Source organism: Brachycentrus maculatus, unplaced genomic scaffold (genome assembly GCF_059751285.1).
Source record: "Brachycentrus maculatus isolate JH-2025_06_01 unplaced genomic scaffold, ASM5975128v1 h1tg000322l, whole genome shotgun sequence".
Lineage (NCBI taxonomy): Eukaryota > Metazoa > Arthropoda > Insecta > Trichoptera > Brachycentridae > Brachycentrus > Brachycentrus maculatus.
The window spans coordinates 663824-690422 of NW_028281071.1; the positions used below are offsets into that span (position 1 = coordinate 663824).

At 33.6% G+C, this 26599-nt stretch overlaps 2 protein-coding genes across 3 annotated transcripts; both read left to right on the plus strand.

Annotated features, from left to right (window-relative positions):
- Positions 1–913: 913 nt before the first annotated feature.
- On the plus strand, positions 914–4319 carry LOC148304398 (L-aminoadipate-semialdehyde dehydrogenase-phosphopantetheinyl transferase). The gene is made up of 3 exons (XM_088268394.1): positions 914–1002; positions 1417–1533; positions 2332–4319. Exon 3 carries the CDS (start codon positions 2424–2426, stop codon positions 3273–3275), a length of 852 nt encoding a protein of 283 aa, XP_088124520.1. The 5' UTR covers positions 914–1002; positions 1417–1533; positions 2332–2423; the 3' UTR covers positions 3276–4319.
- On the plus strand, positions 914–25766 carry Nrx-IV (neurexin-4). 2 transcript variants are annotated; one of them, XM_088268392.1, is made up of 24 exons: positions 914–1002; positions 1417–1533; positions 4957–5153; positions 9031–9172; positions 9640–9843; positions 10846–11012; positions 11139–11315; positions 11975–12136; positions 13003–13219; positions 14087–14237; positions 15102–15208; positions 15340–15465; positions 16033–16236; positions 17758–17922; positions 18642–18779; positions 18861–18997; positions 20445–20596; positions 20954–21150; positions 21840–21980; positions 22063–22242; positions 22644–22777; positions 23571–23781; positions 24509–24646; positions 25110–25766. In XM_088268392.1, the coding sequence occupies exons 1-24, from the start codon at positions 939–941 to the stop codon at positions 25298–25300; spliced, it is 3819 nt and encodes a 1272-aa protein (XP_088124518.1). In that variant the 5' UTR covers positions 914–938; the 3' UTR covers positions 25301–25766. The 2 variants fall into 2 exon arrangements, with proteins under 2 accessions (XP_088124518.1, XP_088124519.1); XM_088268393.1 differs by lacking the exon at positions 4957–5153 and adding an exon at positions 7410–7606.
- Positions 25767–26599: the final 833 nt, after the last annotated feature.

Sequence of the window (26599 nt, forward strand, 5' to 3'; positions counted from 1 at the left end):
GACTAATACCAAACGATATTTTTTTTTAAATACTGGCCAGGAACCAAAAAACATGAAATGAATATTATTTACTAATATATATTTTTTTGTAAATTAAAAGCATTGATAACTTTGTGGTAGGTATTGTAATAAAACAGTCTCCTTTTCATCCATTGTTTACTTTGTGTAATACCATTTTTATAAATTCTTATTTGTGACTACTGGTTTCGGAAAATGATTCCATCATAAGGTCATTTAAATGACCCGATGATGGAATCATTTTCTGTGTGTTTATAAAAGCGGTATTGAACAAAGTAAACAATGGATGTTAAGGAGAGTGTAACTAAAACCAAAAAATAAAAAATGTCAAAATAATATTTATTGAACTAAAAAAAATAGGGAAGCATTAAAATTGAGAATTTCTTCTAAATCTCTACTTATTAGCGTTGAAAAACTCGTTAAACAAAAACGAAACTTTTTTGATAAAACATGCATAACAAAATTTTAAACTTTTTTAATACGTGGTAAAAGTAATTTGTCCCAAAAACAATGTTATTAAAAAAAACTGAATTTTAAAAAAAGGCACAGGCGATGAGGTTAAACCTACTGCTTTTAATTTGTGTTATTTTTTAAAACTTATTTAAAAGGGTACTCTGCAATTTGAATTATCAAACGAATTAGTTTCGTAGTTTCAATTTTTACAATACTTGACGTAAAGACAGCATGTCAATGTGTTTATAATCCAAACAATGATTTCGAGTGAGCCATTTAATAAGGTGTTTTGAAATAAAACAGTATTTTTTTAGAATCACTACTGTGCTAATGATATTTCAAAATATGTATTATAAAGTACCAATATATTCGTTACGAAGTAGGCTCCGTGTTGAGTATATACAAATTGTTTATGGTAGGGCGTAACGCTGTCATCAATTTTGTCAATTGTCGTTGTGCGTCATGTCATGATGGGTGCTTTGCGCGTAACGGCATGCTTTTTTGCCTTATTATTATCAAGCTGTAGTTCAGGTAAATACAATTTGTTTTGAATTTTTACATCTTCCTTATCATATTATAAACATATTCCGTGACTTCTAACTATAAAACATTTTAATATCGACAAGAATTTAACGGTTACAAACTTGTTGACATGACGTATTTATTCAAATTTAGCGTTTATTTTATGGTTTTCTTACTATATTAACGTTATATTTTATAAATTTAATCAATAATCATTCCACCAAACGCATTTTAAATGCTTTTCCGATACATAAACATTTATGAGTAATTACAAAAGAATGTTTAATCAATAGGACTAACACACCCATTTGAAATTGTTTATACACATTAGCGTATATTTATTTTTCAATATTATAAAAATAAGTATTTTATGAATATATTTGGCTGGTATTATTATAATTGTTTTTTATCATTTGGTTTTAGAATATTATGGCAGATATTACGATGATTATGAATGTAACACTCCTTTATTGGAGAGAGCTGTACTCACAGCCACTTCCTCTATGAATGAAAGAGGTCCCAAAAATGCAAGATTGGATGGTAAGTCACTATTTTTATTACTAAATAACTTGTACAAATTCTATCTTTCTTTGAAAAGTGAACTTTATTCCAACCTAAACGAAAACTTAAACAAATAATTTAACAAATTAAAAGATTAAGATCATTGTTTTAATTTATTATACTTCATTGTTTAAATTCCCCAAAAAAATAATTGGCTGATCCAAGATGAACCTTTTGATGTCTAGTCTGACGCTTCTCACTTGACTATAGTCTTATATTCAATTTGTGAAATTGGTTAATCCATAGAATAATATTATTCTAATGATTTTTCTTCCTTAATTTGTTGATTTTTTACACACTATTTCACATATCATTCAAATCTTAATTTATATTTAAAACTGTATTTTAATATTTCATTTTTATCAATCTAATGAATTATCTTGAAACTGTACCATATTATTGTGTTTTCTTCATGCTTTATACCAAATTAATTTTTATTTACATTATTTTTAGAGACTTGTTTCATAGTTGCATGATTTTATTCGAATTATTATTGTTTTAAAAGCTTTTTATTAAAGTACAAACGTGTTTTCTGTAGAATAAAATGTTTTAAGAGTCCAGTCCACTCGGAGCTAATAACAATCATAAACAATTATTCTGAATTTCCAATCCATTTGTCCCCATTTGCACTCTCAATATCAAAAGAGTCTATGAAATTATTAAACTGATGTAAAAAAATGTATTTGGGTTGATGAGTAGGTACTATTCTGAGATAAAATTGAAATTCTTAATTTTGGTCTCCAAATCTCTCGCCAATGCAATAAAATATTTTTGCAGGTTAGCTGCTGTGGACTGGACTAAAATATTGTAAATTAGTGATCTTCCCAAACACCAGCTTATCGTTTTATTTCAACTTTTTTTATTAAATAATGAACATTATAAAAATGGCTGAGAAGCAATCGTTCCGATGGGCATTCAATATAAATTCGTGGTTGCCTACTGAATCGGATATTCTCTTAGCCAGTTCGTGTATTCAGCCGGAAGAAAAAACTAGACTATCCAAATTTGTGTATAAACAAGACTTTAAGTCATCTCTCATCGGTCGACTTCTGATGAGAAAGTTCGCGAGTGTTTCGACTGATTTGCCTTATTCCCAAGTTGTCCTAAACAGAGACAAAAGTGGAAAACCTTATTTAGAAGGAAATCACCCCGACGTTGATTTCAACGTATCCCATCAAGGAGAATTTGTTGTACTCGCGGGTCAAATTGGCAAGACTCGAGTCGGTATCGACATCATGAGCACGGTACGCCCGCCCAACACGAGCGTATTAGAATTTTTCAGACTTATGCGACGGCAGTTTTCCGCATCAGAATGGGATAATATAACTTATTCCAGCTCTCGAGTGGAACAGCTCACTGCATTCTACAGGCATTGGTGCCTGAAAGAAAGTTATGTTAAAAATATCGGAGTCGGTATAACGATAGATTTACAGAAAATAAGTTTCAGTGTTGCTCGTAATGTCCACGTTGGTACCTTTGTTACCGATACAACACTCTCTGTGAATGGCGAACAGCTAAATGGATGGAAGTTTGAAGAAACAATGCTGGACTCGTCTCACTGTGTAGCAGTCGCTCTCAATCTTAATGGAGAAACATATAAAACACCGACATCGTACGAATTTTTCAATTTCGAGCAACTAATGCAGGGATCAGTACCAACTTTTGCCAGAGACCAAAAATTTTACGATAACTTTGCCGATAAAGAAGAAAAGACTTTTTAAAGTGCATCGTTTATAATTTTTGAATAATCTATTCAACCTGTATTTTTTTGTGTAATCTCATAATCTTGGTGAGGAAAATATTATAAATTAGGAAGGGAAATTTTAAATATGTTGTTATTAGTTTCTAGCAATCTTATTCAAATCATGATTTATGTTACTAAAGTAAATCAATATTTGATGTTAATTTAACATGCAATCTCTGTTGCCAAGTATTGGTACCACCCAGTGTCACTGGTTATGTCATCCCTAAATATGAATACCAAATTGTGTCTGCAGGTAGGCAGAAATAAATGACGTTATCTAATGATACCTTTTAAATATGCAATCTGTTTCAAACATTTCTTTATATATTACTAGCAAAATAAACTTTTTTCGCTTTTATTGAGTATTCACTCTAAACTATAGATATTTCAACCTGTAATTTAATCATGTATTTTTGTAAATACCTTGTGGTTTTATGAATAAAAATGAATATATTTCTCAGTAATGATGAGTCATCTAGTTGTAATATTTAACACTTATTCGTAAATGAGTAATTCATGAGTCTTCTAAATGAAGTTTCTTACATATTCAAGGATGGTCAAATTATGATACTGTCGATTATTGTAATGATAGCCTCTGCAATTCACTCAGAAATTAGAGCTAGAAATGCAAATCCACCATCTCTTATTTTATTTTATATTTTCTTTTTTAATTTTGCTGTACAATAACATTAAAACTTAATATATGCGTATAAAAATCAAGTGGAAGTTATTTTTATATGTATATATTCTAGTGTAAATTTGAGTCTAAATCTGTTAAACACGGGTTATGATAATGACCTGTTGAAATAGTCAATATCAATATAACGCATTGGTTGAAATTGAAATACAGTAAAAGCTACTTTATATGAGTGATGATAATTAGGGTATTTTAATAATTCAAGTTATTTGAAATCATGATACCTCCCAGCATTTTTTCACATAAAATTTTAGGTAATTGTGAATTTAAAAAATGTATTATTTGAATTATGAAATAAAATTACAAGAAAAAAATAAAAATAAATCATTTAAAAAGTTTTCCCTGAAAATAAATATTAAATAATTAAGGAATTATCGGTTGAATACGCTGGTACTATTAGTTTGTCAACGAAAAAATCATGAAATCAACATGCATCATTGTGTGTATTATATTTTATTTATTTTAAATGCATATATTGAAATATGATATTTACTATCAAATTTCCTTCCCTTCAAATTCAATTAATTTTTTTTACTATTATGTACCAGCTGTAAAAAAATGCTTAACTACATAACATTGAATTAATTAAAAATCTTGAATTTTATACATCCATATCAAACTTAGTTCGCCTCCGTGGTGTAATGGTCAGCGTGTATAGCTACTGTGCTGGAGGTCCTGGGTTCGATTCCCAGGAGGGGTTGAAAATAAATATTAGTGATTTTACACTGTAATATTTATTTAATATTACCCTGGACTGGTTCCTGAAGCACAAGAGTTGCCTTAATGTAAGTAATGATTAACATAACACTGCGTCAATTTGATGCAGTGCCCTATGCAGCATTAGGTGCGGATAAGGGTTATAAGTAAAATCAACCTTAATATTAGGAGTTTTACAAAATACCAATAATTTGCCATTGAATGAGATGCGGAGTAGTTGTTGACATTGTGATTGATTGTAAAGGCGATAACGCATGGACGGCGTCGGAGAATGATTTTGGCCAACAGCTGATTATTGACCTCGGGTCCGTGATGAACATCACTAGAATTGCGACCCAGGGTCGCCCGCACTCGGCCGAATATGTCCGCGAGTTCGGCGTCAGCTACGGGTATAACGGGCTGGATTACGCAGACTATAAGGAGCCTGGTGGAGACACCAAGGTAACCGCTACTCACAGAAGGCCGCCTACTTTCGGCCACTGCTTTAAAACTAATCTATAATCTGGACTAAATCGGTTGATGGACTGTTACTGGCCCCTTTTAATTAACAACATAGATGATTGATTTTAATTTAATTAAAACAACTATACGAAATATAATCTACCTTGTGACCTAATTGACACAGAGTAACACATATTGTTTGCATCCATAGAATTGAAATGACTTAACATTTTTATAATGTATAAACACAAACAACTGATTTACTTTGTGCCAACTAGGAGTAAAATTGTACAAATCAAATTAAAACCATGACTTCTACTGATATGTACAATTTTTTCTAAGACCTCTGCTTCCTTTCCTTAAAATAATATTATCCACCCTTTCCCGGGCAGAATATCATATACATATGCTTATTTGAGATAAATATAGTTTGTTATAATCAAAAATATAGATTTATTATTGTTCGCATTGCAAAGTTAGTCATCTTAAAATCCCCCTAAACCAGTGCCTATATTTTTTTAAATGATTCTTTTCAAATTGTCATAGTATTCTGCCAAGAAAGGGTCGATATGTTTATTGATATTCAATTATGATTTAGCTTATTTTGTGAGTCATTTTTGCTTAGTATTATTAAAGCTTATTATAAATTATTGTACCAAAAATTAATGATACGTTGAGTGTGTTCAAATCTTTGTACACAAATACTAAATTTGACTCAACAAGCGAGTTATAAATATTTTTATTGATATTTCAATAAAGACGAAGAAATTATTGAGATGTAAATATGAAACCCAGGGCATTTAAGGTTTTAGCTAGTGAATGTTACTCTATGTATATAGTGATCACTTAAATCATCTATTGAATGGTCACAAGCCCTGGGAATGGTCAAAAATCTATATTTCCATCCTAATAAATTCTTCATCTCTGTTAAGATTTAAAAAAAATATTTACACAAGTTTTTGTAGAAATTAAGCTCTGCACTAAAAAAAATAATTATGACGTTTAAATATTACAGTATTGAGCATGTCACATTTATTGCATGTATTTTTGCACGTAGAATACAACTTGTCTTCGTAAAGATTTTAGTTATCAGATCCCTAAGTTTTATTTTTGTTATTACTTATTGTTTAGATTACATGATAAATGTTAGCTTTACATATTTTGAGAAATTTTTTGATTGAAAATAGAAGGTTAATGAAGTAAGTATTTTTATTTGTCTGGCACAAAGAACAAAGAAGACAATTTGGCGAGGTAGTTCACTAAAATTATTCTCGGGCTTCTGTTATGTTTATAAATAACTTAAGCAAGCTATTGAAATAGTTCATATTTATTCTATAATTCCTATATATCACTGCCAAGACCATGTTTCAGATATTACCGTTAAAAAAAAAGCATAACCTGAAAGTGTTCATTTAATGTGGTCCATTAAAAATCACAATCTTATGACTAGGTTAACCATATGTTCAGAAATAAAAAGCAAATTTGGTTTTATGATAGGCTATAAAAAATTCATCAATCAACAAATAAGCTTTACATAATAAACTTCACATTGGCAAAAGCATTAAATTGTATATGCAACGCCATTCTATATTTAAAAAAAAAATGTGTATAATTAATAGATTAGGAACTAAATGAAATGAAAAAGAAAATAAAGAAAAGTATGTACACATTTGAAAATAAAATAAAATTTATTTTAAGCCTATTATTTATTCTCCAAAGCATAAATTAATGTTATGTTGCCTTGTTTCTTTATAAATACAATACAATATGAACCCTAAATTTTATCTTTCTCGTCACTTTATTTTAACATATTTAAAATAACAACTAGTGATTGTTTTCTTATTCCTGTAAATGCTAAACCATAAATAAATTATTTGTGTTTAAAAAACAAACTATATTGATTTAGTTTTTCCCTGCAAATTTCATTTGAGTTGTAAATATTGCAATTCTTCATGAAATATCTTTAGGCTTTTTTGATGATCTTCCAAAAATAATAAAAAATATTCAAATACTTTAAAAATGTCAAATTCTTACGAGTATTAATTAAGATTTTCTTTATTTATTTATTGATTTGGCGTTTAATTTGTAGAACTCCATTTTAATTATGTATTAATTTGTTAAATCAAACACAGATTTTTTGAGTCTAAAAAAAAATTTTTTTTTTTAAAAAGCTGCTTTACTGATGAACACAGTAGTTTGCATAACATCTTTTGCATGTACTTAACACTTACTAACCTAACGGGACGGGGTATGTAGGATCAAGCGCATGGAATCCATCGTCCAACACGCTGGACCAGTTCCTGACGGCGGATCTGGGGGCCAGATACGAGCTGCGCGCGGTGGCCACGCGGGGTCGCAAGATGCCCCCTGATCACGTGTCGGAGTACATGCTGCAGTATTCTGACGATGGAGAGGGGTGGAGGAGTTACACAACAAGGGTGGGGGAGGAAGAGGTATAGAGATGCAGTACAGTTAGTACTACTTAGGTTTTGAATAATTACTTTTGGAGATTTAGCATAGATAAATGTTTTACCATTTTCAGTGATTTTATTTACATGACTCATAATTCTCTCGCAAGGCAAAACAGCCGTCAATACCCATAAGTTTCAGTAGAATCAAAAATTTTGTTTTTGATTTTTAATAACCTTTTCTTTACTGATCATCGAGAAATTACACTTGATCCGAAGCGAAAGACCCCAGTTTATATTTGTGTAGAAATTGTAGTACGCGACTTGTAACTCAGTAACAAATTCCATGTCTTTCCCAGCTCACAGCCGAGCGCCGACTAAGAGCAAGGCGGTATGTGCGAGGCCGGAAATCGCATCAAACAAATGTGTAGTAATCTAACTGTCTTATTCTCTCCTTGTGGTAATATCACATTTATTAGAGTGAAAGCAATAACTTGTCGCTAGCAGACAAAAAAATTAACATCCTGATATATAAGCATGTAAAATTCGTGGTACTGAATAATTGTTGTTTTTATCAAAAACAGTATTTTGAAAATTTTAACGATTTGAAGTTATAAATATAAAAATTATAAAAATTTTCATCAATACTATTTATGAGGTTACAAAAAAAATATGGAGTAAGTACCTGTTATAATACTTGCGTTATCAAATTAAAATTCAAATATGTGGGATTTTGATCTCTCTTTTTGAGGCGGCTAGGTTAGTAATTAAAAACTTCAGTTAAGTTTGTAGGCGAAATCCAATTAAGAATTTAAAATTCTTAATTGGATTTTTGAATTTACTTAAAAGGTGATAGGAAATTTGTATATTCTAATTCTGGGCTAAATACTGGTAAGTTGTCACAGTGTAGATACTACTAAAATACTATTAAAATATAAACTAACAGCTCGATGAACTTGTTTGCTGCGCATTGTAACTATTCTTTAAAATGCTTATTAAATTTTGAGTCTTAAAACTCATTACAAAATACCTCTTTGCGGTTTACGTTAAAGCTTTTGAAACATTAATATTTATTTTATACTGCAAATTCAATCAAATGCTTTACAAATAAAAAAATTAATAAATATCGCAATACTGCCAAAATATTTTTTTTTTTAATAATTCAATATATTTTGTTTTCTTGTAAATAAATTCTTGATAAAAATTTTGACTGATTAAGTAAAATATTTACTTCTTGACAAATTTATAGTAATAATTTAAACAAGTCTTGAATTAACCATTATTAAATATTAGAAAAAATTATTACGATTGTTTGGTAGTGTCGCAGCCTTCAAACCTGAATTTAAGAAGTCTGCAGGTCAATTCTCCACTCAGACATCATCTCTATACTTATTCTATTGCGCAAATATTTATTTAGTAAAAAAAATAGTGTTAATTTAGTGATATTACAATCTGATTTGTGTAATTAGATGTTCAAAGGAAACAGCGACGGTGATCACATTCGCAGGAATGAATTTGAAGTGCCTATAATAGCGCAGTGGATACGCATCAACCCCACAAGATGGAGGGATCGAATATCACTTAGATTGGAGGTTTATGGTTGTGATTATAGTAAGTATTCATTTAATAAATAGTATTGGTAGAAAGTGGTTACAGAGTTATTTTTATCCTTGCAATAAATTTTTGTGGAGAGAGTCCGCACGCTTTCAGGATAGTGACTAGCGCTTGCATTGGAACTCTTCACTGATATCAATAAACATTACACGAATGCTATTATACATAAGTCGTTATCCATCAGGCGTAAATTAAACTTATATCTATTTATAATAATTTAGGCATTCTGTAAGCTTTTGTGGAAAATAATATTAATAATACATCAAATTTAAAATTAAATGGGTACGATAAATTAGTATTTTTATTAAATAGAAATAATGTTAAACTTAGCAACATACAACTTATCATTTCATGAAATATCTAGGGCAGTGATATAATTTTTATTACATTATTAAACTACATCTTACTATATCACCAATTGTTTTCTTTTTTTCCAATACTAATGTAAAAATTAATTATTTTAGTTGCCGATACGTTGTACATGAATGGCTCTTCTCTCGTCCAATGGGACCTGACGAGAGAACCCATTTCCGCTTCCCGGGAGTCCATCAGAATGAGATTCAAGACATCCGTGGCGTCGGGAGTGTTGCTGTATTCCCGTGGATCTCAGGGAGACTTTATTGCTCTGCAACTTCGAGATAATCGTCTTCTACTCAACATGGACTTGGGTTAGAATTTTAATAATTATTTGACACTTAAATATACATTTAACCTTAAGAGACTCGCATACATTAGTTTATTACACGAACTTATGAGTATGGGTATGCAATGCAATGTGCCCTAGTCATTGCCGTTATTCTCATTTTGCTACATACCATTCCCTTTCCCATATACTGTCCCATTAAATATATTCCACTCCTACATCTTAGAATTTAAAGCAAAAGACGAAATTTTTAAAACTAATAACTGTGTCCGGTTGTAGTCCTGTGGTTAGTGTCGCGGACTCTTTAAGTCAGAGTTTCTCGGTTCCCACTCTACCACAATACGATACCTATTTCTAATAATGAGCCGCTTAGGCTCACTGAAGTAGTATGAAATTGAAATATTTGTCTAAATAATAAAAACACAAATATTTATCTTTTACAAAAAAAAAACATTTCAGTTCACATGCCCAAGTCATTGTCATATTCACCATTTAGTTCAATGCGAAACACAAAATAGGTTTGGACTTTAACCAGTCATTCCTTGGATCACCTATTCTGTCTGTGATTACAATATAAGTTATTTTTTGTAACTGCAGATAGTTGGTAGAATTCTATATTGAATTGTTGGGTAATATATCCAAAATAAAACGAGGTTTGTTGGATTGAATTCTACATTTAGTTATGTTTACATATGTTAATACGTGACGCGTTTCGTCTTCTTAGGACATTATCAAACACCCGAGTGTTTGATAATGATAATAAGAGTGTTTGATAATGTCCTAAGAAGACGAAACGCGTCATGTATTAACATTTGTATACATAAATAAATGTAGAATTCAATCCAACAAACCTTGTTTTATTTTGGATATATTACCCAACAATACAATATAACTGTCTAAGACACTTAGAGAACCTGTTACAGTAATTGTTCTATATAAAACTTATGATCTCTACATCTCCATAAACTCTTGATTCTTTTTTATTCCCTAACGTATTTAACAATAATAATGATTTTAATATCTGCAGGGTCTGGATTGGCGACTTCCATGTCTGTCGGCTCTTTGTTGGACGACAATATATGGCACGACGTGGTGATCTCAAGAAACAGGAGGGATATCATCTTCTCCGTAGATCGTGTGGTCATCCAATCACGTCTCAAGGGAGAGTTCAGTCGGCTCAACCTCAACAGGGCTGTGAGTTAATCCCTTCAATATCAACTACATATGTATTTGAAATTAACAAAGAAAAATACTTAAATATCATATTATGCAAGATATGCATATGAGTGATGCCTTAAACATGCAATATTTTCCTTTCAGTTTTATGTGGGAGGTGTTTCTAACAAACAAGATGGTCTGGTAGTGACGCAGAACTTCACAGGCTGTATAGAAAACTTGTACCTTAATTCTACCAACATCATCAGGGATCTGAAGGAAGCTTACGAGAACCAAGAAGCTCTTAGATACATCAAAGTCAACACCCTGTACTCTTGTCCGGTAAGTCATTGTCAACATTTCCGTGGCTATCAAATTCAGCAAAAACTCCTAATTGTATATAACTCTTAATTTTCATACCAAATTACTTTATTTATAAAGAAATAATTTAAATTTAACTAGAGTTCCAGATCCCTCGATATTTGTTTATTTGGACCGCAGTGTAGAAGATTATTATATAAAATCTATTAAACCAATAATAAATTCACATGAAATAAATTTAAATTTAATTGTCTGTCCTGATGAGGTTTAAAAGTAAAAGGATAATATTATTTGAAGATGCTATGACTCTTCACCTTTTTTTGGTGCTTTTCGTGATTTTTGATTTACATGTATATAGTGTCGGGTTGTGGTCCCGTGGTTAGTGTAGCGGACTCTTGAGTCAGAGTTTCTGGGTTCAAACCCACTCTACCACAATTTGATACCTATTTCTAATAATGAGCCGCTTAAGCTCACAGAAATAGTATGAAGTTGAAGTATTTTTGTAAATAATAAAAACACAAATATTTAAAATTAAAATTCTAAAATGGTTATCTGTAACTATTGAACTAGTTGATGCCCCTGTTGGCTACAGTGAGGTACCATTCTTTAAGCTGGCTCTGTAGTAGGGTACCTTCTTATAACATAACTGTACATCATCATGTGTATTGTTTGGAATCCAGGAACCCCCGATAGCCCCCGTGACATTCCTGACCCGTGGAGCCCACGCCCGCCTGCGGGGATACGAGGGAGCCTCTTCCCTCAACGTGTCCCTCTCCTTCCGCACCTTCGAGCCTGATGGTCTTCTCATCTGGCACGACTTTGCATCCAGTGGACATGTCATGGTAAGTGTAAAAATCACCTCTGTTGTAAGGTAAATTGTAGAGTAGCCAACCACTGCCAGTAACTTACCTTTTTTTCTGCAATTCCATGGATTCTCCCTTCTGAATGTACTTTTATAATCTTAGGTATTATATATCACACAGTTTTAGCACATTGCTTGCTGGAAACACTTAAAAGCGTCTTTTACTCACTGTTGGTAGAGAGCGGCAGAAGCATAAAAGTGTTATATTTTCTTACTTGTAGTAGAGCGCGAGAGATGCCAAATAACATTGTACATATCGGAGTTGGGTTTGTGGTTACTTCTGATTAGTATACTGAGTCTGTATTAGTATTCTGTCCGCCTCCGTAGTGTAATGGTCAGCATGCTCGGCTACCATTCTGGAGGTCCCGGGTTCGATTCCCAGGGGGAGGTCAAATAAATATAAGTGTTTTTTCACTCTAATATTTATCCAATTTACCCTGGATTGGTACCTGAAGTGGAGGGCTGATCACCTTCCCTTCACGTGTTAACGATCAAGATAACACTGTGTTTATATGATGCAGTGCCTTATGCACCATTGTGGTGCTGATATGGGTTGGAATTAATGAAAAAAGTATACTGAGGGTCGGGCAGCAGACTGTCCAAGTATTATTAGGGTCAGGATTGATGAAAAGACTGCCCGACAGCAATGTGTTAAGCTTCTATTATGTTACTGGTTGCTTTTTATGTTAAGATTTTTTTGTCCTTAACTGTTTTATTATCAAGAATGATATAAATAATAGCGTGCAAACTCTTCTTAATAACCAATTACCGTCCAAATTTGCAATTAATTGCGGAATTGTTTTCATTCCTGTGATTTTTTTATAATTGTGTAATTTATTTTTAAAGGTTTTCATGGAAAAGGGCAAAGTAAAGGTAGAACTGGTGGCTGGCAACAATCCAAGGATACTTTTGGACAATTACGATGAAACATTCAACAATGGGCGATGGCACACTCTGGTGCTGAGTGCCTCCACCGACAATCTGGTGCTCTCCATCGACCACCGACCGATGAAGACGACCAGATTACTCAAGATCACAACGGGCGGACTCTATCTCATCGGAGGTATGTTACAATCTTAGTTATCTGGACTTTTTAGGCTATTCTGTTACCACTCTGTTAATGCTAAAAACATCATACGAATATAAATTTATAAAATTGATTGTCTAGCTTCTTTGCTACAGTAAGAAAATCAGTGATCCGATACATTAATGGTTTTTACTTTTTGTCAACTCTTTTTAAAGTTTTTAAGAAACGTTTAGTCAAGTCATTAATAAAAAAATAAAAAATAAAAAATTCCTTTTCTGTAGGATGTAGTATTCAATATTATTCGATGTATATTTATTCAATATTACCCTAGGACTAGTGCCTGAAGCGTAGGGCTGATCACATTTCCTTCATGTGTTAACGATCAAGATAACACTGTGTTTATATGACGCAGTGCCCTATGCACCATTGGGGTACGGATAAGGGCTTGAAAAAGAAGTACGATGTACACATTTTGCAACAATAGTCAATCATTTAGTTGAAAATTTTTATTGACACATTCAAAAGCGCCATTTTACATAGCTCTTTTTACAAGTACTGGATGTTTTTTGAAAAAAAAAAAGATTCAGAATGTTAACCAAATAAATATAACATGAATGATTCTCAGTGACACATATTAATGCATACATTTACATTGTATGCATTTTGTGTGTGTGTGTTTTTTTTTAAAACTGCATTGTTCATTTTTTAAACAATTTATACCAAGTAAGCAGCATGTGAACAGACATACCTGGTTTATGGTAAATGCTGTTTGAACTTTTCCATGACCTTTCACGTTTTTTCTACTGATTCAGTCAGGTACCTCACCCATTCATTACCCAAATTTTAGTAACTCAATATATTTATGGTATGGCTTTCATTACAGTGCTTTGAATATTTTCCTAGGTGGAAAAGCAGGTTTCGACACACAAGGCTTTGTGGGCTGCATGAGACTTATCTCTGTCGATGGAAACTACAAAGTTCCGGCTGATTGGAGACCAGAAGAGTATTGCTGTCCGGGAGAAGTCTTGTTCGATGCCTGTCAGATGACGGATAGGTAATTTCTTTAATACTCTTTTACTCCAAAGAGTTGCCATTTTATCCAATATTTTTTTTAAATTTTATTTACTTTCAGTGTAGTATGTTCGCCTCCATAGTGTAGTGGTTAGCGCGCTAGGCTACCATGCTGGAGGTCCCGGGTTCGATTCCCAAGAGGGTCAAAATAAATATTAGTGATTTTTCAGTCTAATATTTATTTAATATGACACTGGACTGGTACCTGAAGCGGAAGGCTGATCACCTTTCCTTCGTGAATTTAACTATCAAGATAACACTGCTTCTATATGATGCAGTGCTCTATGTACCATTGGAGTGCGGAGAAGGGTTAGAAGAATTCAGTATAGTATGTATGTATGTTTAGGTGTGTAATATTATTATTTACACCTTACAATAGATTTGACAGTCAAGTTTTTTTTATCGATTGTTGCGCGGTATGGTCGATAATCCTGAAATTATCCGGAGCATTGGTATGTATGTTCCCGATAGTTACCTAAGACAACGTCGGCATAATTATTTCACATTCCTATATACAGGACCAACCTGCCGATGGTTAAGCCTGTAGGAAGAGCTACCGATATGTTGAATAATATCACATTGGATATTAATCTGTTCCATGTGTCTGAAGGAGTTTTCCGAAGCGGTATTCTTCTACATCTTGAATTTTTCTTGCTTACTTTTTAATTTATACATACGCTTTGAATATATTGTTTATAATTTATATATATATGTTTTTGAATAAGTTGAAAAAAAAATTAAAAATTTAAATGACTAGCATTTTGTTTTATATTCCGTATTGTGTTATAATAGTTTTTATGTTGTTTCTGTTTATGTGGACAGTGAATAACTTTGAATAAATTTTCAGGTGCAACCCGAATCCTTGTAAACACGACGGAGTGTGTCGCCAAAATTCCATGGAGTTTTTCTGTGACTGCTCTAATACTGGCTATGCAGGAGCCGTGTGCCATACCTGTGAGTCTCTCGTCGTTTATAATAATATTTATTTCAAGATTTACTTCAAATTTACGCATAGTCTGAAAATAGGTTCATCATTCTTAGAAAATTTAGACTGTAATGTTTTATTTTGTTTCTACTTTTTTAAGCAATCAATCCACTGTCGTGCCAGGCATACAAAAATGTGCAAGCCGTACAGCAGAGAGCCGATATTCAGATAGATGTGGATGGATCTGGACCACTAGATCCCTTCCCGGTTACTTGTGAATTCTACGGTAAGTATTTTATTTGTTCTAAGCAGTTTTTTTTTTATCATCAATTAATTTGGCAGTCACTTTGCAGTCACTCTAGTTAATTCTAAGTTTTACTTAGTAAATACCACTATTTCTCAAAATCTATTGTGACACGTGTTTCAATGTATTCCGCATCATTTTCAAACACCATACAGTATTTAAAAATTATGCGGAATGCATCACAACATCTGTCACAATAGATTTTCAGAAATATTTCAGGTGCCGTGGCGTAGTTGGGTAGACGCTCGACTGCGAAACTGGCATCGCGGGTTCAATTCCCGCAAATTGCAAAATGAATTCATGAAAGATTTATTTTCGATTAGTCTGGGTGTTTGTGATGTATTTTTCACATTTACCTTCCTTATCCTTACTATCCTACCTGCAGACAAGCCTCTTAAAGTGTTTAGGACTTTGTGGGTTATTCCAAAAAAAAATATATACATCTATGGCATAATATATAAGTGACTTAAAAACTGGACCCCTTTGATTAATGAATAATCTTATTCTTTTTATTTTGTTTTTAACCTGCGTATTTTCTCCTTTCCACAGGTGACGGTAGAGTGCTGACTGTAGTCGGACACTCCAATGAGCAGACCACCAGCGTTGACGGCTTCCAGGAGCCTGGATCCTTCCGTCAGGATATTGTGTACGCCGCGTCGGCTTCCCAATTGGAAGCACTCCTCAACCGCAGTCACACTTGCAGACAGGGGTTGTCCTACGCTTGCCATGCGTCTCGGCTTCTTGTCTCACCTAGTAAGTTACTATGCTATTGTCTACTTTCTGCTCATGTTAAAAGACCTTACCTAACTAACTCACTAACCATCACACCGCTTCCCCGCAGGAGTAGGCAGAGAGAATAGAACGCCACACCACTCTGACTTTGCAAACATTCTTCGCCTCTTCCACATTCATGCATCTCCTCATACATACCCGCCGATTGTTACGACTCCTAACCTGACCACTTTCAAGTATTTGGCATACCTGATCGTGCCATGTTTTTCTCGGTCTTCCTCTGCTCTTTTTTCCACTTACATTCGCCTCATAAATTTGTTTTCCGCTGATAGGTTTTTATTTGCTATAACTGATTTCAGTGCACCATTCACTTTGTTCCCAGACCTTACCTTACGTATTCAATTTTAAGAGACATTCATTTCAATTTCTTAAATTGGCCTAGCTGTTACTACAGTAGCTGTTACTACAGTCCACTACAGTACATAGCCTACCCATGTCTTCTCCACTTCTATGAGTGAAATAATGAGTGAAATTGGTTTTTTCTATACATACTCAAACACTTGCTAAAAAAAACATTGTTGACCTTGTTGCAACGGTGATATCGCACACTCCTTTCAAGAACGTCAGAAATAAAAAAAACTTGATATTTCAGGAGAACGTTTTTAAAGTTTAAAAATATAACACAAAGTATTAAAAATAAATATCAAGCCACTTATTGAACTTTTTACTGTGCAACAGATCTTTTTAGGTAAAACCTGAAGGTTTTTCACCATTTGAAAAATATTTAGTATTTTTAAAAAATTAATTAAACAATACCTTTTCTTCAAAATGCAAAAACAACATTTTCTGCCTTGTAATAATAATATAGTACATTTTCTGGGCGTTCCGAAAACATGCACAACTGAAAATTGACAATTTTTTATCTATGACGCTCTTGAAAGGAGTGGGCGATTTTGTATTCTGTACACCATATGAAAATTTTATTTAAAAACGGGAAAAATGTGAATATTCCTAAATGTCGCTTTTATTGATCATAGTTGAAGTTGAAATGTAACAATTTTGTAATTGTAGTTCTGGTAAGTATCTGAAAACGAGAAAAAAAATACATTGCAAGTAGCCCCCATAGCTGGCGTAGCAGCACACCACCCCAAGGATGACCTGCGTAATACTAAAAGGAGATCGTCGTAAACAGTATCAAGCCGCCTGCGCGTGTATATAAAGCGCGGCACGCTCGCACACACTGAAAAACGATTTTGTATTGATGATTCTATCCTCGATTTTTTCACAAATTATTTATTTCCGTTGCTGCAAATGAAAAACTTTATATGTATTATAATACTTTTATGTAATACATAATTGTATTATGGAGGTATAGAAAAATTCTGAGCCCCTATCTATTCAATTTTATATCGATATCCTCATCATTAGAGTCGAATTGTAGTAAATACATATCACCAGGAAGGAAAGATTAATATGATAAGTTTAACAATAGTTAGAGTCCGCTGTATTTTTAATCCGCTCCTAAAGAAATCTATATTTCAGGCGAGGAACAAAACTTCCGTCCATTCGCTTGGTGGATGTCTCGTCACAACCAGCGCATGGACTACTGGGCGGGCGCTCTCCCGGGCTCGCGCAAGTGCCAATGCGGACTCCTGGGGAAGTGTTCTGACCCCACCAAGTGGTGCAACTGCGACTCGGGACAGATAGGTAATGCAAACTTCCTTAGGTTAAGTAGAGATGTTCCACACAACAAGACAATTTTTTAGACCATATTTTAACGCAACTAGCTATGACAATTTCCATTTTATTTTGATTTTTAACGCATTTGAATGCAGGTAATGATGGTTGATTAGTCTTGTGATAAAGTAATATAGAATTTCATTTCAAATTGCTTATAAATGTATAGTTTGTTTCTACATGTTCTGTTTTATTTTCCAATTGCTGTATTAATCCCTCGCTGCACACACTCACATGCACACACATCTGTGATACTACATAAATTTGTTTGCTATGTGACTACTACAATCAAATGTATGATTTAGTACCCTGGATTAAAAATTTATATTTTTGAAAAGGGGTAATTAATTTTTCCTTAAACATAGCTTATTCATACTGTGTATCGACATCTGTCTAAATAATACAGAATTATGTGCAAACTAAAGTATGCACTCATCTGTGCATGCGCGGAGGCATAGAAAATAGTTTGAGAATAATTTTAGCGGGAACCGTTCTTTATACAAAAAATACTGGATGTTTAAACTGAAACACAGATGTTAGTAAATTTAAGTGTGTGAGGCCAGGTAGTTCATTGTACATATGCCCATACTAAGAAATTGCATATGGTTTGTACTATTATCTCTAGTCAGTGAGGGAAAGAAGCAATATTTTGAGTATCAACTTTGTTATTTTATGTTTTAATTTTGTAGGTTGGCAAGAAGACGGTGGCGATTTAACAGAAAAAGAGCATCTTCCTGTAAAACAGCTGAGATTCGGCGACACTGGAACGCCGCTGGATGAAAAGGAAGGCCGTTATACTCTAGGACCTCTCATTTGCGAGGGAGACGGTATGTCTTTGTCAATTTTGTGAGAGTAACTATATGATTCTCTAATCTTCAGTAGTTTTAATAGATGCTTTGTTATTTCAGATCTGTTCAACAATATGGTGACTTTCCGAATAAGTGACGCAACTATCAACTTGCCTACCTTCGATATGGGACACAGCGGTGATATTTACTTTGAATTCAGAACTACCACAGAAAACGCTGTACTTCTTCATTCCAAGGTAACTTCAACATTTTGGCAATTTAACTTGTTCGGTGTCTAAAATGCTCACGGATGGACTTATCTGCGGGTATGGACAATTCTACTTACGAGCAGTTCACATTTATATAAATATTAAATTTTTAAAATGAATTCTTTACATATGGTGTGAGTCAACATAACGTCTAGTTTTTTATCCCACCTTTGTGAAATTGAAATATAAGAAGGGAGCTATAAATGAATGGATATTTTAATTGAATCTGTTTGCAGTCCTAATAAACTCAGTTTTAAAAAAAATACAAAATATTTTACAAACATGTTTCCAAACCCAGCAGTGATCGGATAAGATGAGGCCTCAAACTCTTGCTGTTTATTATCTGCTGTTACGATAATTTCAATAAAATAGATTGCACTAATCAACACTGAATTATCAGTGAAAACTACATCTCAAGGTGTGCCAAACGTCAACCCTTTTATATATTTAATGGATTATAATATTCTCAATATTATTAATATTTAAAGCATTTACTTTGTGGTTAGTCATTTTTACTTATTTATTTTTTTTTTACAAAAATGTTAATAAAATTAGTATATAACCACTCACCGAGATTTTTACGTCTACCGGTTTCGAGACGTACCCGTCTCTTCGTCAGGACAATCACTAACACAGCATGCAAACAATACTACCCTTCACCACCATAGCACCATTTACACACTCAAAACTACACAAAATGTCTAACACATGCGATTTTTGGTCGACTCGAAGACCAACATGCACTATAGTTTTCAATACAGACATGCGTTACGAGCCGAGGTTAAACGTACATTTAATGTAAAAAAAAAAAAATAAGTTTAATGGATTGATTGTTATCAACTTTCTGGTTGGTCTAGTTCTGATTTTCATTTAACCGCCCTACGCTTACGAACGTACGTGATACGCGTCGTTTTTTCCGCACCATTGCTTAACCCCGTGCCAGAAATATTTCATGCGAGGCAGAGAGAGGGAACACGCTAACGCAAAAGTAAATCAGTTCCGTTCTATAAGCACCTATTATGGAAAAAAAAATCAGTTTATATAATTCTGCAGAAAAAAGGATAATTTTTTTTCTACAGAATTAACTCAGAAAATAACCCGAAGGTAGGGTGGTTAATATGTATTCTTCAAACCCTCATCCGCACCCGATAGGTGCATATGGCACTGCATCATATAAACGCAGTGTTATCTTGATCGTTAACACATGAAGGAAAGGTGATCAGCCCTTCGCTTCAGGTACCAGTCCAGAGTAATATTGAATAAATATTAGAGTAAAAAAAATCACTTTTTTGATTTGATCCCCCCCTGGGAATCGAACCCGGGACCAGTAAGGTAGCAGAGCGTGCTGACCATTACACTACAGAGGAGGATAATATGTGTAAATGTGTATTAATATGTATAAATAGGTTTTTATCTAAAGCGATTCCGATTTCAGGGTCCTCAAGACTATATCAAGATCTCAATCATAGGCGGATTCCAGCTGCAGTTCCAATACCAGGCTGGAAATGGCCCCCTCGGGCTGGCTGTGGAGACTTCCTACAAACTGTCGGATAATAACTGGCACTCAGTCTCCGTTGAACGAAACAGGTAAGATAAAATCTTCGTTTTTCGTCACACATAATGAATGAACGCAGAAAATCAGAACCCAAAAATTTACCAAACATACCCTCTATTCAATCTTATCTTACTTTTTTATTCTTAAAAAGTAATGAAGCGCAGAATATGCTTTTACATAGGTTAGTTGTTTGTTGTGCTGCTTGAGTTGTTTCACATATTCTTCTTCTTGGCTATGTCAGCTCTCCTCGTCCTCAGATTGTAGGTCCTTCTGTCATGGACAACATCACCTAGGCCATGTCTTCGAACCACGTTTTCTTTTTACAGCTTCCATGAATTTTTTGGTCCTCCAGTTGTCTCGCATATTAATAATGTTATTTTGATGTTTAGGAAAGAGGCTCGAATCGTAGTGGACGGAGCCCTGAATGAGGAGATCAGAGAGCCCCCGGGCCCTGTGAGGGCTCTCCAGCTATCCGGCTTCCTCGTGGTCGGGGCCTCCGTGGACTTCCGCGACGGCTTCGTGGGCTGCATCAGGGCCTTCCTGCTCAACGGAAGACCCATCGACCTCAAGGGCTATGCGGAGCGAGGTTAGCGAACCTAAAATAATTATGGCTTTACTTTGAGAAGTGGAAGGCAACTTCTAAAGCTCTTTTATTTGCAACAAATTGTCCTCTCAATTTTATTCATTAATCTTTTTTGAGAAATCGGCTTAAAAACTCGTGTTAAAGTTTACAACTGCAAAGCCCTTCAAAAAAGTTAAAGGCTGTTTGGGCTCGCTGCTTAGGGGAGGCCGGGGATTGTGATTAAAACACTTCAGATCAGATTAATAGGATTTATTCACTTAATAAACATAGAGTGGTAGTAGACGCGTAGCGGTTCCCGAGTTAACGGAATTCGAGCCTTCAGGCGGAGGTGCTGGTCTTAGAGGTCGCGTTGCTGGTGTAGAACTACGATGGTACTAGTTGCGCTTCCAGTAGAGGACTGTGTTAGTAGCTTTTGGGGGCTCAGCCTTCTATACTTTCCCAGATCCTTTGTTCCTGCCCAGATGATGTGTTATCTCCAGACGTTATTCATTACCCGGATTGTGAGAAGTCACATCGTTCCATTGTTCTAAGGAATGTTTTCCTGGAATTTGCAAATGCTATCTGGTGTCTGGTGTGTGTAATCGCCGCTAGATATTATTTGATCCTTAAAGTGAATGACACCATAACTGTCTTTGACATGGAAGTAGTTGTATCTGTTATGTATGTTTTATTTTACAATTTAACTGCCCCAGGTTTATACGGAGTATCGGCTGGATGTATCGGGCGCTGCGACTCAAGTCCCTGCCTCAACAATGGAACCTGTTTGGAGGGATATGACGGATACACTTGCGATTGCCGCTGGACGTCTTTCAAGGGACCCATTTGTGCTGATGGTAAGAAAAGAAAAAAAAACTTTTACAGCCTTTATATTAAAATTTTCTCTTTCGTACTCATGACAAGATTTTAATTTTTTAGAAATCGGAGTAGTGATGCGTCCAAGCTCCATGATCAAGTACGACTTCATGGGCTCCTGGCGTTCCACCATTGCGGAGACCATCCGTGTCGGCTTCACCACCACCAACCCCAAAGGATTCCTTCTCGGATTTTTCTCCAACATTTCGGGAGAGTATCTCACTATTATGGTGTCCAATTCAGGTGATAATTACTTATTTTCTGGATTCTTATTTTAATTGATCTTATCCCAAAACAGCAATGCATATTGTAAATAGTAAATTGAATAAAAAAAATATTACTCAATTAGATTTGAATTAACATGTAAAATTGTGTCAATCACATATCCAATTGTACCGATTTTAAACTCATTTTATAGGATAATACAAGACATTGAAAAAGTACTAAAATGTGATTGAGTGCATTGTATCAATAAATATGAACATATAATTTTCATTAATATTAGAAAAGGTTCATTGAATAAATTGTGGGACCTCAAAGAGAAATTAAACTAAATGAGATACACCCGTACATATTTGTAGATAAAACTTGATAATTGCAAAAGTGTTATTAGAGTTTTGTTCACGCATAACTGAATGTTTTAGGTCATCTTCGAGTTGTGTTCGACTTTGGATTTGAGAGGCAAGAATTGATTTTCCCCGACAAACACTTTGGTCTGGGTCAGTACCACGATGTACGACTTTCTAGGAAGAATTCCGGAGCTACACTAGTCCTTCAGGTAAAAAAAACTAACTCCATAGCGTTTTAAAACCAAATCGCAATTTAAAAAAAAAAAAAAGACTTCTTTACTTACTGCAGTCATATGAGTCATGTGAATGTGTATTGACACAGTACACCCTCAAATAATTTAAGCAAAGGGTTGCTTACTTGCTAATTAAATTCCAAATACCTCAACCTTGTACTTTTTTGGGGATAAATGAGAAAATTTATGTTAAAATATCTAATGTAGGCATGACAAGATTTTGTTCCTGGTCTGGCAATTACTCGAATAAGCTATATGTCTAGCTAAGAGTTTCTGCTCAATAAAAAAGCTTCTTTATCTCACCAATAGATGTCAATAGTGAAAATACTTGTGATTCTTGTACATACAATGTTTGAAAATGGATCATTCATATATATATATATATATATATATATATATATATATATATATATATATATATATATATATATATATATATATATATATATATATATATATATATATATATATAGAACTTCCAAGAATTTGAGTAGTGTGGTTGTCAATCATAGGTAGAATTGATGAATGTTACATGTGTGTAAAGTGGTCACTTAAACCAGCCTATGATGGTCATAAGCCCCGTAAATGCCCAGACTTCTTCATTTTCTTCTTCATCTATGCTGAGATGTCAAAAAATAATATGCTATAAATGGAGATAATCCAGATTTGTGAACAAGTATTTGGACACACTCAAAATATTGTTCATACTGATTTTAACCAGTCGTATAAAGTGATGTTGAAAACTAATAAAGTAATATTTTTCTTTCAGATTGACAACTACGAACCTGTGGAGTATGAGTTCAACATTAAGGCATCAGCCGATGCCCAGTTCAACAACATACAATACATGTATATAGGACGCAATGAATCTATGACCGAAGGCTTCGCCGGATGTGTTTCCAGGGTGGAATTTGACGATATTTACCCTCTCAAGTTACTCTTCCAGGAGTCTGGACCTGCTAATGTTAAGAGCTATCCATGTGAGTCCTTAATACATTCCTTTTGTGTACTCTGTAGGCAATGCTTTTATGTTACAAGACACTATCGAGTCTGCACTTACCGCCAATACATTGGTTGTGTGAATTTGAGAAAAAACATTAGAAAAATTGAAACATTGTACAGAACTTATAAATAATATTAAAAAATATAAAATGAATTGGGTAATATTTCCAAAAAATACTAAATTATTCTTATACATATTTCGCCTGTCCAAATTTAAAACACAGTAAGGGACATTTTTTTTTGTAGTATGTTTTTTTTGCATTTATGGACTAAGTAGACTCTACTTAGTCCAAAAATGCAAAAAAAAACGTACTACAAAAAAATGTCCCTTACTGTGTTTTAAATTTGGACAGCCGATTTGTACTTATGACTCTTTCCATGTTTTAAAATTATTCATCTTAGATATATGTATATACCATATTATTTCGGGAAATCAGTCAATATAATGGTGTTCTAGTTTTTTTTAAGAAATACTTTTTTAAAAATTTAAATACAATCAAACTTCCATATTACGAAGTTGATAAATTACAGCTAGAATGTTCATAATACTTTTAGAAATATATTATATATTCCGTTTTAAACAATTATTCCAACACTCTTCTACAAAAAAATAACTTCCAATGGATATAATAATGTATTTTATAGTCGCCTTATGATCTGAGACATGAATTCCTCTTTTTTAAAATGAATTGTTGTATTGTTCAGCCGCCCTAACAGAAGATTTCTGTGGTGTGGAGCCGGTGACCCACCCCCCTCTGCAGCTGGAGACCCGCCCTCCTCCCCTGGTGGACCAGGACCAACTGGCCAAGGACTATCATCGTACTGACGAGGCCATCCTCGGAGGTAGTTTTTTTTTATTTAAAAAAAAATAATACCAACTTCAGAAATATTACTTACACTTATGTTAACTTTTCTGTGAGTACAATAATTGATGTCTGACTGTGTCTGGGAAGTGGGTTCTTTTTACATAAAAAAACATGAAATCTATGTATTATGAAGATCGGAGTTGTGTAAAAAAAAATTTTTTTTAAACATTGAAACTCCCCATCTCTAGGTTTTATTTTATGACGAAATTACATACAAATATCCACAGACGTCATTGTTATACAAGTTATGTTATACCAACTGGCAGATGGACTTCGACGTTCATTAACATCGATACTTTGAGGAAAATTCGCACCAGTATTCACACTACGAATTTTCCTTATGATCAAAAGTGCTCCCTGACTTCAAAAAGGTTCAGAACCTCTGCTCCATACCCTCAGTTCAATTTGTCCACAAAATTAATATTATATTGGATTTGTAGGTGTGTTAGCGGTGATCTTCCTGGCTCTCGTAGTAGTGGCCTTCATCGTGGTCCGCACAGTGTCCCGACACCGCGGGGAGTACCTGACCCAGGAGGAGGCGGGGGCCACAGGCGCGCCCGACCCCGACGAGGCAGCCCTTCGCGCGCACACCGGGGCCCGCGTGCACAAGAGACAGGAGTTCTTTATCTAACTGCCCATCGAATGTACAAACAAGCTCTAATCATGAAATGGAAAAGTGAAGTTAGCCATATAAACAGGACGAATTCTTCCCGGCAAAATATTGTAAGCACCGAATCGAAGAGACCACCAATACCATTCGCCAATTGTGATTAGTGGTCTCGAAGTGGTGAAAAGCGCCAATCGCCTTGTAATAATAAGGGTATTGTTTTTTTGTCAGTTTTGTTATGCAGACAGTTTTAAATTTGATTTTTTTTATAACTTTGAAATCTTATAATTTTATAATCATTAGAAGCAATGGGCTTCATTTTTTTATAGTCTCATTAAATTTTTTTATTCAACAAAATGTTTCTGACATAATTTAACACATCCTGGGCTTTAATCCAAACCAAGCTCTTATACGTTTAAAACATAGTTTAGAAATTTTGAACAACGTTTAAAAACGTATTTTAAAATTATAGTGCTTCCAGCAAATACAACACTTCAGGAAATATAAAAAAAAAATACTTACTCAAGTTCATTATTTCATTAAAATACATATATTTTTTAAAATACCAAACCAAGATTTTTCTGTTTTTGAGAAATTTTGAGAATCAAATTTGTGAATTTTTAAATACCAAACCAAATTTTTCTGTTTTTGAGAATTTTGAAAATCGAATTTGTGAATTATTTTTTCATTATTGCCCGTTTTTGTTAATACTTTGGAATTATGCTTCACAAAGAAATTTTTATTTAAAAGATTATTAACTTATACTATTGTATGTTCACCCGCAAAGGGTTTGATGCTTTCGAGATAACTACACTTTTATTTCGAAAAGCATTAAATATTAGTGATGTAATAGTGGAGTAAGTTTCCATTTTGTGTTAAATAGTGGAAATTAATTGAAATTCTGCATCACTTTACGGTCATTACCCAATTTTAATTGATATGTGGGTTTCTCCACTTTTCCACTCATCGCCTTATTTGTATTCATTTTGTATATCCGAATACTCTTCTCCAATTCATGATTGAAATTTAATATCACATCTTCTGATGAATTCAATATCAGTTTTATTTTATTTAAAACTTTACTCAAATCAATTGTTTGAACATTGAATTTTTTTTATGTATGCCATGATTTTACAACCTGGCTTGTAAAATAATTTAGTTTGAATATACAAATAATGACTAATGAATATTTTGACTAACTTTATTTTTACAGTACATCACAAATCAAATACATACATACGTATGGTCATCGTAGAGCAAAAAGTTACTACATAAAATTATTTTTCTTTAGTATTTCTATTTTTTTTAAATTAAATCATAACT

Bases quoted from the DNA above. Each gene is read 5' to 3' on its own strand.
- LOC148304398 (XM_088268394.1), top strand. From the start codon at position 2,424: ATGAACATTATAAAAATGGCTGAGAAGCAATCGTTCCGATGGGCATTC.
- Nrx-IV (XM_088268392.1), top strand. From the start codon at position 939: ATGATGGGTGCTTTGCGCGTAACGGCATGCTTTTTTGCCTTATTATTA. The intron at 15,466-16,032 runs GTAAGTATTTTA...TCCTTTCCACAG, and splicing joins GGTTACTTGTGAATTCTACG to GTGACGGTAGAGTGCTGACT. The intron at 18,780-18,860 runs GTATGTCTTTGT...TTGTTATTTCAG, and splicing joins TCTCATTTGCGAGGGAGACG to ATCTGTTCAACAATATGGTG.